Consider the following 15572-nt stretch of genomic DNA (forward strand, 5'->3'; position numbering starts at 1 on the left):
CATCAAGGCCACTGGGAAAAATGTTCAGCAGTACAGCACTGCATGCTTTCTGTCTCTTAGAAGTGAGCCAATTTAATTGCACAAATGATCTCCTTATCAAAGCTTATCCTTCTCTTTTCAGGGCCCGCTTGGTCTCCAAGGCCCGATGGGAGCCCCGGGTGTCAGAGGCTTCCAGGTTGGTATGCTGACAAGGCAATTTCACGTGCACCACGTTCTGGTAGGCTGCTGCTTTCTGCAGACCTCTGGCAAGACAACAGTTTGGTGGCAACAGGTGATGGGAAGAAATGTCTTACCTTGCCAGGACCAGGTTACCACCTTCCTAACACATGTGCAGTAGAACAAATGCGACCAGATAAGCTGCCTGCTGGAACCAGTGATATTGAGTATTTTTATATAAGGGGTTGAGCTTGATCTATGTGAGGACACCTTCCTTTCTTCTCCACCTGGGCACTTTCAGCCTGTATTTCTTAGTGAACTCCTTTTCCCCTCTGTTGCTCTGGGGGCTCGGTTTTTTTCCTCTTCTCTCCAAGGGAATGTTCACAACCCCTCTCCGTTCCCCTGTGAACGGGCTGAGAAGTGATGCATGGTGCTTGCGCCTGGGAGCATCGCTCGATCAGGAGGTACAGGTGGGATGTTACCAGCAGCAGGCTGGAGCACCTTGTCAGTGTGGCCGACCAGTTGCGACACGTGGTGGGGCTGGAGTCAAAGTTGTACCAACCATGCAAGCGGTCCCTAGGTCCTGGGGAATAAAGGAGAGGGGAGAACTAAGACAAGCAACCCTCTCAAACAGTTTATGGATACTGCTGAACTCAGGGATGTCAAGACGTGCAGGGTTTCCTGACACTTTAAGCTCTAACTCTCTTTTTTGTTGTTTTCCTAACAGGGTCCTAAAGGTGCCAGTGGGGAACCTGGCCTTCCCGGTCCAACTGGAATTCGGGGAGAGTTTGGTGACAGGGTAAGGAGAAGATAATATCTGTAACTAATTCCTGTGTGGGAGATGTGAAACCAGAGCATAACAGGGCCCCAAACACAATGTAGCTGATGTCATGACATCAAGCACAAGTACACTTGGTAGAAGGCTGCTCCATCGGGCATCCCAGCCCACCCTTCTGGCTGTTGAATGCCCCAGGCAGAGCAAGACGGCAGGGAGCAGAATTCATGCATCCCCTCTTTTGTCTCACCTCATATTCCTGGCCTTGTTTCCAGCTCAGTTCAGGAACTCCCACTATTTTTAGACAAGATGGATTGCTTAAAAGAGACTCTGGGATCCTGTCCTAGCCAGAAAAGACAATTGTTTTTTCTGTTCTGTGTGCTTATTTGACCAAAGACTAGCTCCTCGTGGACACAGGAGAGCAGATTCACGCGTTTTTGCTTTTCAGATGCTTGATTAGGATTTCTGGATTTTTTTTTAATTACAATTTGCTCAGAGATTTCTTTCTAAACAGCAACACACCTGGGCCCCACACCTCAGAATAAATCTGACTTTTTATTTAAATGAATTCATTCTCATTTAAAAGAAGCCAGCAGAGCAAAGTGAATGGCATTTGTTCGGGGCTTGCAGGAGAACAGTAGCTGTGTGTTTGTCGGCAGCCTTGACTCCAGCTTTAAGGTGAAGTTTCTGTGTAAACGATCGCTGCGGCACCACGGGGATTCCACAAAGACCCTTCTGTGCAGGCTCCAGGCAGGTTTAAAAAAGCCCCTTAGTCGGAGGGACTGTGAGCCTAGACGTGTAAAACAGGAGCGTCATTGTGGAGCTGTGGGGTCCTGCCCAAATTCATAGCTTTGCTGTGGTGAAAAATGTGTGTTCAGAGGGTCAGAGGCCCCCGCACAGAGCTGCCTGTTATCCGGAGAGCTGCTCCGAGCAGAGGGAGGGAAAAATTTATGCCTTAAAAAAAAAGGGACCAGGAGCAAAAAAATCTAGGTTTTATTTCTGGCTCTGAAGTTAAATGAAGTTACTCTAAGATGTAATTCTCGATTGTTTCTTAAGCTCCCAGTTCAGTTTTCCCCAGGAAAACATGCTGTAGCAAGTTAGGATAACCCCAGAAAATATAATATGAATGTTCTCAGTATAAAATGAATGTTCTCATTCATCTCATACCATGAGGAAATTCAGTTTCCTTCTCACATCATCCAGTGTGGAAGGCAGAGATCAGTCACCCACCAGCATCATTCGGGACCTCACTTTTTAATTGGCAGATTTGTAGAATTGGTATTTCAGTCATGATAGCAAGATGACAATGATGAAAAACAGAAGGGCAGAAGAAAAACAGAATTCCTGCCCTGGGATGGTCAAGAAAGATGAGTTTTGTGAAACGGGTTTAAGAGACTAGGATGTAAAGCACAGAATTAATTTTAGCTTCATTTAGGAAACAGAAGAGGATGGTATGAAAAAGGTCAGTGTGGATAACCCATGCTGGGCAGGGGGGAGCAGTGCCAAACCACTTCTGGAAGGGCCTGGTAGGACGAGGACTTGGGGAGGAGAGGAGCACCAGGCCTGAGTGGGATCCTGCCTGGGCAGGGGTGGGATGAGGCCTGAGGACCTGCCCTACAGCTCACGCTGGTGACTGCAGAGTGCGCTACAAGACTAGCAGGGATGCTCACGATCTCTTTATTTCTAAGAAGTATGAATGAGATTTGATCCCTCCTACTTAGCAGTTAGAAGGCTCCTTCCCAGTCCCTTTCTGCGTGAGTGAATGTGTGAAGGGTGAGGAAAAAACACTGAGCTCATTTGTCGTCTTTTTATTCTCAGGGTCCTACCGGCGTTACTGGTCCCAAAGGTAACCAGGTAAGTGCAGCTGATCTTTGTGACGAATTTCATTCTGCAGTTAACAGAGACATTCAAACCATACCTGAGGTGCAGCCTTTGACAGCACAGCCTGCTTTTCCTTCCCTCAAATGAAAGTACTCAGGAGCAGACACCAATAAAACACTTCTTGTTTTATTTTTTTGGTGCTGGCAAGAGAGATGCAGTCTGTTCTGATGGAGACATAAGAAAATGCCATGATAAAAATGCTGGACTCTTGCTGTTTATTTGGTAACCACAAGGCACGCCGTATATAAGCTCCTCGCATCACTGTTCCTCCTGAGTTAAGTTTGGAAGCGCAGCTTTTCACCAGGGCTGTTCCTGTGACTAATGAAGGGATTTGTCCTAGCCTTGGAGCTTGGCAGGCTAATAGACTAATTTAATCTTTTACTTTGTGCTGCTTAGCTTCCACAGTTGGATCCCCCTCAGTGATGAGCTTTTGAGACAGTTTTCATCAAATGTATAGCTTATGTCAACGCCTGACTTTGTTTTTGCAGAAAACAAGTGCTTTGCCAACAAGTGTGTTTTGTTTACCAGCCTCAGTGCCTGTGAGGTCTGTTGTGTTGCTAAGGCAAAGTCCAGCCTAACCTCTGTTTGTCTTGAAATAACTTCCTCTCTGAAGCCATATAGGCACCATAACAATGTTCATCATCTGCTCTAATTGCCATGTAATAATCAGAGTGCAGTGGTTTGTGCTGCCTCCAGTGATGCCTGACTTTCACACGCTGCTGTCACCATGTTAATTCTTTTCTCTCGCTTTCAGGGCATTGCTGGAGCAGATGGCCTCCCAGGTGACAAAGGAGAACTGGTAGGTGTCCTCACACTGAATTCTCAAATAATAGAGGGGTCTAGAGAGCCGTGGCTCAAGAACCAATAAGATCAGTTAACCACCGAAGAGCTCCAACCACCATCATTAGACCACTGCCTGCAAAAAGTAGAAGACAACCCAAGCCTGTGGGTCCCTTCCAACTCGGGATATCCTGGGCATGTGTCAGCTCCCCTGGTCCCTTCAGGAGGAACTGGATGGGTAGCCAGACGGTGTGGCTGTCGCAGCGGCACGTCAGTGTTTTTTGTCATTTTGCTCCTCAGAGCAGCAGGGCGCAGTGGGCACTGCTCTGTCCCTGGGAGATTTTGTCTATCTTGAGAAGGGGCCAGGCTGCGTTCGGTGCTGGTACCCGGGGCAGTCTGTTAGTGCCGGGGTGCTGGGCCCAGTCGTGTCAGGGCTGGACCAGGTCTCCCGGCCCCTTTGCTAGAACAGCCGATTGGGTGCCACGTGCGTGTCATCATTGCTGCTTCCTACATCTTGCAGAGCAGGAGATTTGACTTTGGATGCCTGTTTTCTGAAGGATTGTTCTTTGATATTGCCCTTTTCTTTCTAACAGGGTCCCTTTGGTCCTCCTGGCCAAAAAGGAGAGGTATGTAGCAGGCCTTGCAGACTTGTGCCCTGTAACATTTGTTTATAAGCATGGTTATTGTATCTTTCAATGATGTATCTCCAAAAACTGTTTTTAAACACATGTGGTCAGCCTGGTGAGTTAGAGAGACTTGAGGAAAGACTTAATTAATCCTCATGAGAAAATAATGGATCATGTCTTGTGTTTTTTAATTTTCTTATTCTTTATTACAGGCAGGAAAAAGAGGAGAACTTGGTCCCAAAGGTGTCCAGGGACCTAACGGGACAGCCGGAGTTCCAGGGATTCCAGGACACCCAGGGCCCATGGGCCATCAAGGGGAGCAAGGCGTTCCTGGCATCACAGGAAAACCTGGGCCTCCTGTAAGTATTGTCTGCTTCTGGGGCATGGTTAAGAAGTCCCTGCAGTGAACAATGCATATTTTGGATGCGTATCGAAAAAATAAAGTTGCATCCTGCATTTGAACAGACAAAAGTAAGTAAATGTGCAGACAAGCTAGCAGTCTCGCACCAAGAGGCCACCAGTAGAAAAAGATGAACCTTTTGTAAGCCTCAGAATTGAAATCCCCCCAGATGTTTACCTTGAGAATTAATCTCACTCAGTGAAATACGAACAGATTATCTGCATCCATTGGAAGTCACCGTGGTCATTGCAAAAGTGAATTAGAAGTTTAAATATACAATTCCTAATCAGTACTTCAAATGTTAGGCCTCTGTCGTGGTCCAGAGCATGTTTAATTACTCAGGAAAGGACAAATAAGCCTCAGATTAAATATCTGGCCTTAAACATTAAAATTAATTTCTGCCATTAATGTTGTGACAAAGCTCCTAAATTGAAGCCATCGTCTTTTGAAGCGGTGGAACAAAAACTCATCTTCATGCAGGATCCTATGCTTCTTATTGAGCTGCTGGAAATGAGTTTCATGTCCTGAAGCTTCTGTCAGTGATAATTATCAACAATGTGCTTTTTATAAGGCAGCATTCTTCTGTTAATTGCAGGGCAAAGAGGCCAGTGAACAACATATAAGAGAACTCTGTGGGGAGATGATAAATGGTGAGTATGTCTGGGAGAAAACTCGCTTCAGTTGCCATATTTAGCTGAAGATGAGGAGATCCCAAACATAAGACAGCTGCTGAGATCTGTTATTTTTTCTACTTAATTAGGAAAAATATGCTGATGTTTAGTGTACAGAAATAATTCAGGAGGTCACCATGTTGTCTGGGTTGTCTTTCATTATTCTGAAGTTAGTATTTTTAAATGATTCACCAGGGCAACACGCAAAGCATGCTGAAGGAATCTTTGACAGATATGTCCTGCATCCACGCGGGCAGGTGTGTCCCTCAGCCTGCATCGTTCTGCACATCAGCTCCCACCTCCTCCTCCCAACTCGCCTCTCCCCGGCACACCGTGCCTCCCTGGAGCAGGCACCAGGCAGGTGCCAGCTCCCAAGAAGAGGCCTTCTTTCTTTGAACGTAATGTTTTTCTTTTAGAGGTTACGTTCAGCACTGCTTGTTTCAGAAAATTTGTTTTAAGTATTGTTTTCCAGAATACTCATTATCTTTTGAAGTGGTTTAGGAACCAGGAAACATTAATGACTTAAAACACCTAGAGATTTCTGACCCAGATCTCCCTCAGTGGGTATTAAAATGTTACAGATGAGCTGACAGGACAAATTCTGCAGTGTTTAGTTGCTTCCTGCCAGAAGCCCCAAGACTGGAGGAGTAGCAGGAGGCAAGATCTGCACAAGCACGCAGCTCTGCTTTGTTGCCAGATACCCAGTTTTCAACTGCTCCCTCAATTAAGCACATGTGGGGGTAAATGATAATTAGCTAAGCAAAGAGTGAAAATGTTGGACATGCAGTTTTTAATTTTTTTATTTTTTTTCAGATCAAATTGCCCAGTTAGCTGCTAACCTGAGGAAGCCCTTGTCTCCGGGAATGACGGGTCGGCCTGGCCCGGCCGGGCCCCCAGGGCCTCCTGGGGCTACGGGAAGCGTTGGGCATCCCGGTGCTCGTGGGCCTCCTGGCTACAGAGGGCCAACAGGAGAGCTCGGGGATCCTGGTCCCAGAGGTAAGCGAGGCTGAACTAAGCCATTTTTCTTCCATGCCGACTGAAATAAAATGACAAACTTATACTGATTACAGCAGTGGAGGGGGAATGGATCAGGCCTCGGGCAGCCTGAGTTCTGGAGGGCAGTTCTGCTCGCATCTTTTAGGATGCAATGCAAGCAGAGATCTTTGCAATATCCTGAGGATTTTGAGTTCCTCTTAATCTTTTCCCTCCCTGTCCTCAGATCTGGCTGCTGTATACAACTCTTTGCTGAAATTGTCTGTTTGTGATTAAAGGTGACACTGGTGAAAAGGGAGATAAAGGACCCGTTGGACAAGGTATCGATGGACCTGATGGCGATCAAGGACTTCAAGGTAAGGATGTGCAAATAATTAAATGAACTGTAACTAAAGTAAAGGCAAAAGAAGAACAGTTCTGCATGTTTTTGGCACTATGCTGTAGTCCCTTTGTCCATGTAATTGTCATAGTAGGGTTGTTTTCCTGTGCATACAGCAGGTGCACACAATTTGAACAGTGGAACTTAACTAGTACATCCCCTCTCTGTGCCACTCCCATCTAGTCCTAAACGTTTCAGAGAATGTTTTAGAGAAAAGGCAGTTGGGACAACCAGACTCCTCATTTGTTCTTGGTTCCTTTCACTAATGTCTGTGAAAGGTCAGGAGCTTTTATAGATTTGAAGGTCAGGACCTTTCAGAACTACTCTCGAGTGGTTGCCAGTGTCAGCAGGTTATTATTGTCAGTGGTACTTCATACATTATAATCACTTAGCTGATAAACTACTTATCATCTTGTGTAAAGGTGTGTAACACCAGCAAAATTCTGGCTCCAGATTAAGACAAAAGAATCATTCCTGCTGCCTGTTCCCTGCACTCTGTGTCTAGAGGGACATTTGTCTTTTTCATGCTCTGATACAGAATGCCTGCAAGTGAAAACTGAATCCAGGATTAGCAGCTATAGTCCTGCAAAATGAGTTCATGTCTCTGGCTTAAACAAGACAAGTTCTGCAGAGAAATGCGGGGATGTTACTTCATTTTGCCAGAAATAAATATAACTTCTTAGTCTACAGATGTAGAATACAGTGGTGTTACTGCTCTGTATTTGGCTATAGTCCCAGAAATCCTTTATCAGAGGACTCAAAGATTCATTTCTGCAAATTAATGAATATCTATTAGAAAGTTTGAAAGTATATTTTTTATTTTGCTTGCCTATTAAAGCAGTTTTTCTAATTGTGATTACATCTTCACAATTAATAAGTTACAGGCACCAAAAACAGGCTCTACATCCATATACTTTCATAGAAACAGAATATATATATTCATTTCTCTCAGATTTTTCCATAAAGTAATTGCATAATACATAAATATCTTTTCCAAAGCATGTAAAAAGATGCTATTTTTCATGTATTAGCTATTGAGAGCGTTTGTCCTATTCATGAAATGTAAGAGCAACAGTAGATGCAATTAAGGAAAACAATCAGGCACCATTTCTTTATCACAATTAAGATGCAAATGCAGGCTTATAGATCATCTGTTCATATAGCTGTCCTTCAAGGAAACAATCTTATTTTACAGTACTGAAAAAAGTTTCAATAGCTTCTTGTTATAGAAATAACTCTTGTCAAAAAAAAAAAAAAAAAAGAATAGCTCAAGTCTGCCCCAAGCAGAAATTGGTTTTGCTAATAAACAAAACTTATTTCACCCTAAGAAAATTTTTGAAATTAGACACAGGTATAAAGGAAGCTCCCTATCTGTAGTATCAAGGAGGTTCTGTATCATCACTCACTACTCTCCTTCCCTTATTCAGAGTCTTAATTATGATTAGACTTAGAGAGGTGCAATGAACTGAAGCAGCAAAATAGCACTGCTCCTACTAGGGACAGGGAAGTAGGGATAGACACGAGCGCTCCTATTGGCACAGGAAGCAAGTTGTGAGCTCGCACATCGAGAGCATCCCTTGAGCAAACTTCTCAGGGACCCTGCAAAATAATTCTGATTACAAATTAACCATTGTCATTCATGGAGGCACACACTAAGGTAGTTACACCGGTCAGCAAAAGACAAAATGCACACATGCAGTGACAACAGCGCAATGCTAAACATCTGCCTTCAGCTGTACTCAGGTAATTCCAGTAAACTGAGAGGTACCCTAAAAAAATCCAACACATGTACTCTAGATTCAGGCTAAATTTATTCAACACCTTGCACTCAACAGGCTGTAACAAGTCTGATAAACAGACACTCAAAGTATTTTAAGAACTCTAAAAGTAATATATATTTATATTACTTTTATATATGTATATCTAAGTTTATATAGGTATATATATTTATATGTATATATTTTTTTAAGGCAAGAAATATTTCATGTAATAATTTTTCCCCTTCCTGTTTAGGACTTCCTGGTGTACCTGGAATTAGTAAAAATGGTCGTGACGGTGCTCAGGGTGAACCCGGTCTCCCAGGGGATCCTGGTACTCCTGGTGCTATTGGGGCTCAGGGAACTCCAGGAATATGCGACACATCGGCTTGCATGGGAGCTGTTGGAGCATCGACTTCCAAAAAATCATAAAACGGTACAAGAAGTGGAGAAGTGACTGAATATTTAAATAAAGAGCGCATTGTAAGAAAACAGAATCTTCCTAGTGATAAATGGACAGATGTTCCTTCTATTATATTAAGTGGAGACTGACACAGTAATTCAATTCTATGAAAAAGAAAGCATCAGATGACAACTGTAATTAAAGATGCTTTATGAGTATTTTTTCCTCCCCCAATTATTTTCCAGAATTTTTACTGCTAAACAACCTCACCTTCCCTTTCTCCCTTTGTTGAAGAGACCTGCAAGAGGAAGCATTCCTTTCCACCATCATCTCCCTAGCTGTACTAAAGATCACGGCTTTTCTGTATAAAAGTTTGAGCCTTGGCAATTGAATTCTTGGTGCTGCTCCTACGGTTATGCAGGTTTGTGCACTACATCCGCACTGTTAAGGTGTTCAGGCACCTGACTGCTACTTACATCAGTGGAAGTTAGGCATTGAAATAGCCAGTATTTGGACATCTTAACATTCTGGGCAAGGAACATAGCTTATGGATATGCTATTTTCAGCTTCCAGACTGCATCTCACATAGTAAATACTAGTAAATGCTAAGGCCTTGCAATCAAATTCTGCAAAAGGTGCACTGTATATATTTTAACTTACAGGGGGGAGTTTTTGTACATTTCCATACGATAATAAAGGAAGTTAAGTAACAGCATTTTCACGACCTCTACTTAAGCTATTTGCACAGTAATTGTGAACGAAACCCCAAATAAGAAAGGATGCTGTTCTGAAGTTCAGCCAAAAAAAAAAAAACAAAACTGTATGAACTGTTGTAAAAATAAAAGGAGATTTTTTTTAACCTTTTCTTTGTGATGTTATAAGTGTCGTTATACACATCAAATGCTCAGATGAACTCTATATTCCAAAATTGGTTTTACTAGGATTGTTTGGAAATAAATTGCTGCAAAATTGTCAATATCCGTGATTTAAAATAGTATTTATTTTGAGACCTTTTTGTACTTTAAAACCTGCTGGCATCATCTATCATCACCAAAATTAATAAAGCCACTTTCAGCTCACACAATATTCTGTCTCACTCTGCCCTAAATGCTGAATCTTATGAACAGAGACATATTCATCTTTAAATACTAAACTAGCTCGTGCATTTAAATAGTCTGCTGTTTACAATGTGCCATTTTTGGACTAACCAGTACAAGAAACTGCTGGGCAGTTGTGTGATAGGCATTAAAATAATGCACCACTATAAAAACAACGCTAATAGCTTTGTGTTACTCTTTGGAGTGATGAATATTAAATTATGCATGGCAAACATGGATCCCATACTAGCAGCACAGGTGTAACTATGCACTTACTCGATTAACCAACATAACCTTTAAACTTTAAATCAGGAAAAAAGGGCATTATAATATGGTACCTTTAATTCCTTTTTACATTTAAAGAATACATTTGCATCTAGTCATTAAAATAACAGAATAGGTTGATGTTCTGAAACTATTCCTAACTGTACTGTATCACCTTAAAAAAAAAAGCACAACCACAGACAGAAAAAGAGCAAAAAGAGAAAAATAAGGTGTCACAACAATTTCTTATTGCCTCTAGTCCCAAAGCCCCTGTAACAGAACACTGATTTATATTGCTGGCAGTCAAATTTCTTTCCATTTTGAATTAAGAATGTTTTCTGTTCAGCTCTATTTATGCATTTTTACTAGTTATATTTTTAAGTCACTCCTGGAGCATAGCAAATTCATCACAATCAGATGAATCCCAGCATGTAAACAGGAAAGAAAAAAAAAAAGTCACTTATTTATCCACACTTTGGATACAGTTCAAGGCAGTCAGTTCAAGCTACTTGGTCTCCATAGCCATGTGTGTTTTCCTGCAGTGGACACGTTACAAATGAGTCTGAACTTGCTAGTTTTAGTCTCCTGCCTGTTTTACCACAGAACACAGTCTCAAATTCCTAAAAATCAAAATAATAAAAAACAATTACACTTAATTACTTGAGACTTACTTATGTTTTTGTTTCGCTATTGTCTTGAAAAGACCCAAATACACCTTTTTTTCTGAGGGGCTATGCCAGTATCTTGACAAGGACTTCCTATACACACTCCAGCTACTCTTTTAAGATACTTGGCAGAGGCAGAATTACTCTCGGGCTGCAAGTACTGCAGTAGGAACATGAAAGCTTATAGGGCGTATAACCCTTTCCTACTCTCATCCATTTTGAGATACCATGGGTATTCAGCTCCTGAAGCCCACCACGTACCTACCAGTTCATGCCAGCTAGCTAGAAGACACCTCTGTGAACAAGTGGGGAATAGAGAAAAAGGGAGGGGAGAAAAAAAGAAAGGACTGAAGTCCCTAATTCTACAACGTCAAGACAGCACAATTCCTGAGCGTGAGTCTAGCTAAAAAACAATCAAATTTGAAAACCCTGAGGACAGCCTCTGATACCAGGCTGCTGAACTGAAACTGTTCTGAGGGCAGCTGGTCAAAAACAAACTAAAAAGGAGAGCTCAATGATACAGTTATCCTTCACAAACAGCACCCAGAAGAAGTACCCCATATACTATGAGCTACGTTACAGTAACTTTAAAATGCTTCACGGTTTTATCAAGGACAAAAATAAAATTAGATTCCAACCTGTTTCAGTGAATCGCCGTGCTTTTCCTGAATGTACTTCAGAAATGCCGTTGTCCATTGTAATGTTGTTGCTTTATCAGTATCAGCAGTACAGAAGGGAACCAGCAGATTCAGTTCATCGCAACAAATCCGGATTCTGCGCCTAAAGACAAATGCAAAAGGTTATCATCCAGATGGGAGAGAAAGAAGGAAAAAAATAAAGAAAGAAGACTACTCGCATCTGCTACAAGCCATGAAGTTTGGGGACTGCTTTTGTTCTATTTTAAGCTAGCTATCTTTTGTTCACTACAAGCTTTATATTTGTAAATTAGTCATGTTATATGCATGTTAGTTTCCTTATCTTTCTAGAGCTGGTTAAATGTTTTAAAATACCCTTTTTGTTTATAGAGAAAAAACCCAACAGAGCAGCCCACAATTAAACATACATTTTTTTCCTCTGACACCAAACCCTCACCACTTGCATTGCTTTTTCTTGTGAGTAAAACAAACGTGTCAGATTTACCTCTCGCTCTGGATAATGATGGGAGTGTTACAGTATCAGTATTTTAGGCTTCAACAACTTTGTATTGCAGCTCCTCATAGCAATTACCTTCTGTCTCTCTCCATGCGGTTATGTCTTTCTCTTCGCTGAGCAACTCCTTCCTGTGTACCACTCTGCACCTGCACACTTGGATTTGACTGTGCTGACTGCCAAGAGCCCTGGGCAGGCGCAGCGCTCTGGCTCTCACACATATTTTGAATGTCACTAAGAGGTTTGCGATCTACGCTTGCTTCCAATGGGCTTATTCGGCTGCAACTTCTTTTGCTTATTGCTTGCTTGCATAACGTGTCTTCTTTGCAAAACAAAGAGGAAAAGACCCATTGAAAACCCTCCTATTGATCATGGAAAATGTCCATCATTGAAAATTTATGTTTTGTTTTACGTGGATGGGGCATCTCTGAAGCTTTATAGCCAACTTGGTTGCCTCTGACAGTAACACGTGTCCCACTCCCAAAGGCACTGCTTGCTGTTTCAAAACCCACCTAGCTTCTGTTTTCTCAGACAACCCCCTGAGATCATGCCTGCCTTTGATTAGCACCTGAGGAAGTCATTTAACTGTTCTTCAGTCAGGTAACAACTGGATCTGCTATATCAACTTTTGGGTCAAAAATGTAGAAAGAATCCAATTACTTACTCTAGGCCCAGCCTTTCAAAGATACTTTAGAGCCTCAGGTTTTCTCATTTCAAGCTAGAAGTGCTAAACAATTTTGGAAGTATAGCTAAAACTACAGGTGTTGAACTTTTTTGGGTGGGGAGAAATCTAGTTCCATATTGCCTATAGTACATCTCAGACAAAGACCACACCACATGTGAATAACTACAATCATATTAAATGTGGAAAATATGCAAATACAGGGAAAAAAAAATACAGATTTGGAGGACTGAGAAACCTAAGTATAAAGAAGACAAATGTTTTACCTCCAACTTTAATCCAAACTTCCTCAGGCAAAGCTTTATTCATAGCACCTACTGTCTGCTTTGTGGATTCAATATCCTGATGATAACAGAAAGAAAATGTTCGGGGTATCCCAAGGTCCTGATGTTTGGCAGCTTCCAAGATAGTGCAAGATGTTCCAGAGGTCTGTGAAAACCAAAAATGAAATACTTAGAGGATTACATAAAAAGGAGACAATTTTGATATCTTCATGTGAATTTCTTAAGTTTTAGCTTCCTGATTCAGTGTTGTATGAGAAATCTCAATTACTTCTGCAGAACACAACCATGGGATTTTAACAGAATGATTTATTTTTTTTTTAAATACAACTCTGAGATTTCCTGAATGCCACGCTATTGTTCTTGCTCCAGAGCTCACTGTGAGTTTGGGGAAAAAAAAAAAAAAAAAAAAAATCTAATTTGTTTTTATTAAAAAAATACTTGTTAAACATCTTCTCCCCTTGAATAAGCGAAGCCAATATACTAAAATAAAATCTTTCTCTCAAGAAACCTAATGGCCTACTGATTAATATCTGATGCACACTTACAAATGACACTACCACACTACCACACAATGGCTTGAATTACTTTAGATAGCATTAAAGATTAACACATTAATAAATTAATGAAATCATAGATCATACTAATCATGTCTATTGATATCAAGTCACAGTTTAACACAAGACTTTAGAATTCTATGACACCTAAAAGATTAGTATTAGCATTGGAAATCAGCAGAGTACAACTAGTCCAGAATATATTATCTACCCACCTGTGCTTGTGAAGGATTAGCACTCCCAGAAGCAGAACACGTGTTCATAGTAAACAATGGATATGTGAACTGTAGAGAAGGCGTGGTAGGTACAGTCTTATTTTTCAGCAATGTAGCGCACTTGTTTTGATGCTGGTGAAGAGGAACACCTATCAGTTCCGATGGCTGTCGAATCAATGTTACTAAACTTAAAAAAAAAAAAAAAAACAAGACTGAGCACTTGAAAAACAAGGAGCACAGAAAAATTTATAGCTACACTTAGTCTAGTAACTATCACCACGAAACCACTCTCATTTACTGTAAAAAGAATCATTACTGCTGTTGTATCTCCTACCTCGGCGACAAAAAAAAATAAGAAATCAGCTGACAAGGCATTTTATTCTGTGCAAGGTATCTTACTCTGCTTTATGGCCCAATAAAATGCTTTATCAGCACGCTAATACAGTTACAGGGCAGTATTACTGCTGGAAGTTTTCCCTCACAGTCAGGCCTCCAAGTTATATCATTAATTATAACAACCAACTGCTCCTCATGTTTTATTAGGATCAAAAGCCACCTTGCTTTCAACAAGTTGCAAGTTAAAGTAGCTAATGTTCGTCTCTCACCTCCATTTACATGTTGTTATCAAGAATAAAGTTGTAAATTAACTAATTTTGTAACCGCATTCTGTGCCACTTATGCAATATAGGGAAGGAAGTAGTCAGAGGTCAGTGGGGTTGCAGCCAAGTGCAACTGGCACAGTTTAAAAAAGCCCAACTCACCAGTTCGCGTATTAAAGAAGTACTGCTCATAGATTTTAGTTAGAAAAACAGTGTTGAACTATATGAAATACATATCTTAACAACATAAACTAAAATTAATTACAACACACTTGTTAAGAGTTACTCCAGATTCTTGGGGTTCTTGACATCTGGGTTTTTCTGTCTGGATGCTGTTGAATCTGTCTTCCAATCGAACTCTGACTGCAGATTTAGATCTAGACTCTGATGCCAGTGCCGAATTTTTGACAGGAATGTTTTCTTTATTTGTCCCAACAGAACTGTCACGTTTAACCTTTACTAAACTGTGTCCTGCGACTTCTACAGAGCTACCCTTGGGCGTTTTATCTGCTTGGTTCGCAGGGGGGTTGGACTCACTAAGTAACATCATTCTGAGCTCCTGGAAGTCAACATGGCCCACAAAGGGGTTTGAACTTAGCAAATTGCTGTCAGGAGGAAATCCTGACTGGCAGATAACCGGGAAAACCACCTGGCTCCCAGAGCTGTCTGAGGAACACCCGTCCTGACTGGCGTTCACTGAGGCCTGGTGCAGAGGGGGCTCTGCGGAGCTGCCAGCTAAGAAAGTGGAACTGACCCTAGCTTCTACTTCACCTTCAGCAGCTTGTGCCTCCACGTGTGAGTAAAGTACGTGCTGGAGCTGGGTGTACTCTATTTCCGTCATCTCCACCAGGCTGAGGTCTGTGGTGGAGAAGCTAAGGTTTTGCTCACCAAAGGAAACGTCACTTGGGCCTCCAGGTCCGCCAGCAGCCGAAGCAGGCTTGGGAACACTGGCCGTGCTGGGAGGAGTGGAGGTCCGAGGCTCCTCTGGGGCCGATCCTGATCCTGACATGACTACAGCGCACCTAATCAGTTACCAACGTCTCTTTCAAACACTAAACCGTAAAACCTGTAATAATTACCAGTAACAGTAAAAAAAAAAAAAAAAATACATAAACGTAATACAGATTCTGTAACTTCAGTACCACGAGAACTCAAGGCAGCGGCTCCAGCTCCGAGCACCCCCAGCTCCAGACGCCGCTGCTCACGGGAGAGGGATTTCACCTGCCAGCACCCGGCTTCGGC

The 15572-nt window shown here is 41.9% G+C and overlaps 2 protein-coding genes across 4 annotated transcripts in view; one reads left to right on the forward strand and one right to left on the reverse strand.

The window, feature by feature from the left end:
• The window catches only part of COL9A3 (collagen type IX alpha 3 chain), a 37839-nt gene extending 27610 nt beyond the window's left edge, over nt 1-10229 (forward strand). For all 3 annotated transcript variants that reach the window (XM_035343815.1, XM_035343816.1, XM_035343817.1), the window contains 10 exons: nt 122-175; nt 884-955; nt 2750-2785; nt 3567-3611; nt 4186-4218; nt 4431-4577; nt 5214-5268; nt 6103-6285; nt 6561-6638; nt 8675-10229. In XM_035343815.1, the coding sequence (XP_035199706.1) occupies nt 122-175; nt 884-955; nt 2750-2785; nt 3567-3611; nt 4186-4218; nt 4431-4577; nt 5214-5268; nt 6103-6285; nt 6561-6638; nt 8675-8850 (879 nt within the window). In that variant the 3' untranslated portion in view covers nt 8851-10229. The remainder of the gene's footprint in view (nt 1-121; nt 176-883; nt 956-2749; nt 2786-3566; nt 3612-4185; nt 4219-4430; nt 4578-5213; nt 5269-6102; nt 6286-6560; nt 6639-8674) is intronic.
• A 143-nt stretch (nt 10230-10372) lies between these two features.
• Nucleotides 10373-15559, reverse strand: TCFL5 (transcription factor like 5). The gene is made up of 6 exons (XM_035343818.1): nt 14603-15559; nt 13732-13918; nt 12945-13107; nt 12075-12318; nt 11486-11627; nt 10373-10802 (listed from the first exon to the last, which is right to left on the reverse strand). Exons 1-6 carry the CDS (start codon nt 15337-15339, stop codon nt 10683-10685), a joined length of 1593 nt encoding a protein of 530 aa, XP_035199709.1. The 5' UTR covers nt 15340-15559; the 3' UTR covers nt 10373-10682.
• Between the last annotated feature and the right edge of the window lie 13 nt (nt 15560-15572).

Source organism: Oxyura jamaicensis, chromosome 20, assembly GCF_011077185.1.
Source record: "Oxyura jamaicensis isolate SHBP4307 breed ruddy duck chromosome 20, BPBGC_Ojam_1.0, whole genome shotgun sequence".
NCBI classification, from domain to species: Eukaryota; Metazoa; Chordata; class Aves; order Anseriformes; family Anatidae; genus Oxyura; species Oxyura jamaicensis.

Coding starts and splice junctions, on each gene's coding strand:
- TCFL5 (XM_035343818.1), bottom strand. CDS start 15,339: ATGTCAGGATCAGGATCGGCCCCAGAGGAGCCTCGGACCTCCACTCCT. Junction 13,108..13,731: donor CTAATCCTTCACAAGCACAG/GTGGGTAGATAA, acceptor TGGTTTTCACAG/ACCTCTGGAACATCTTGCAC. Junction 11,628..12,074: donor CGCATGGAGAGAGACAGAAG/GTAATTGCTATG, acceptor ATTTGTCTTTAG/GCGCAGAATCCGGATTTGTT.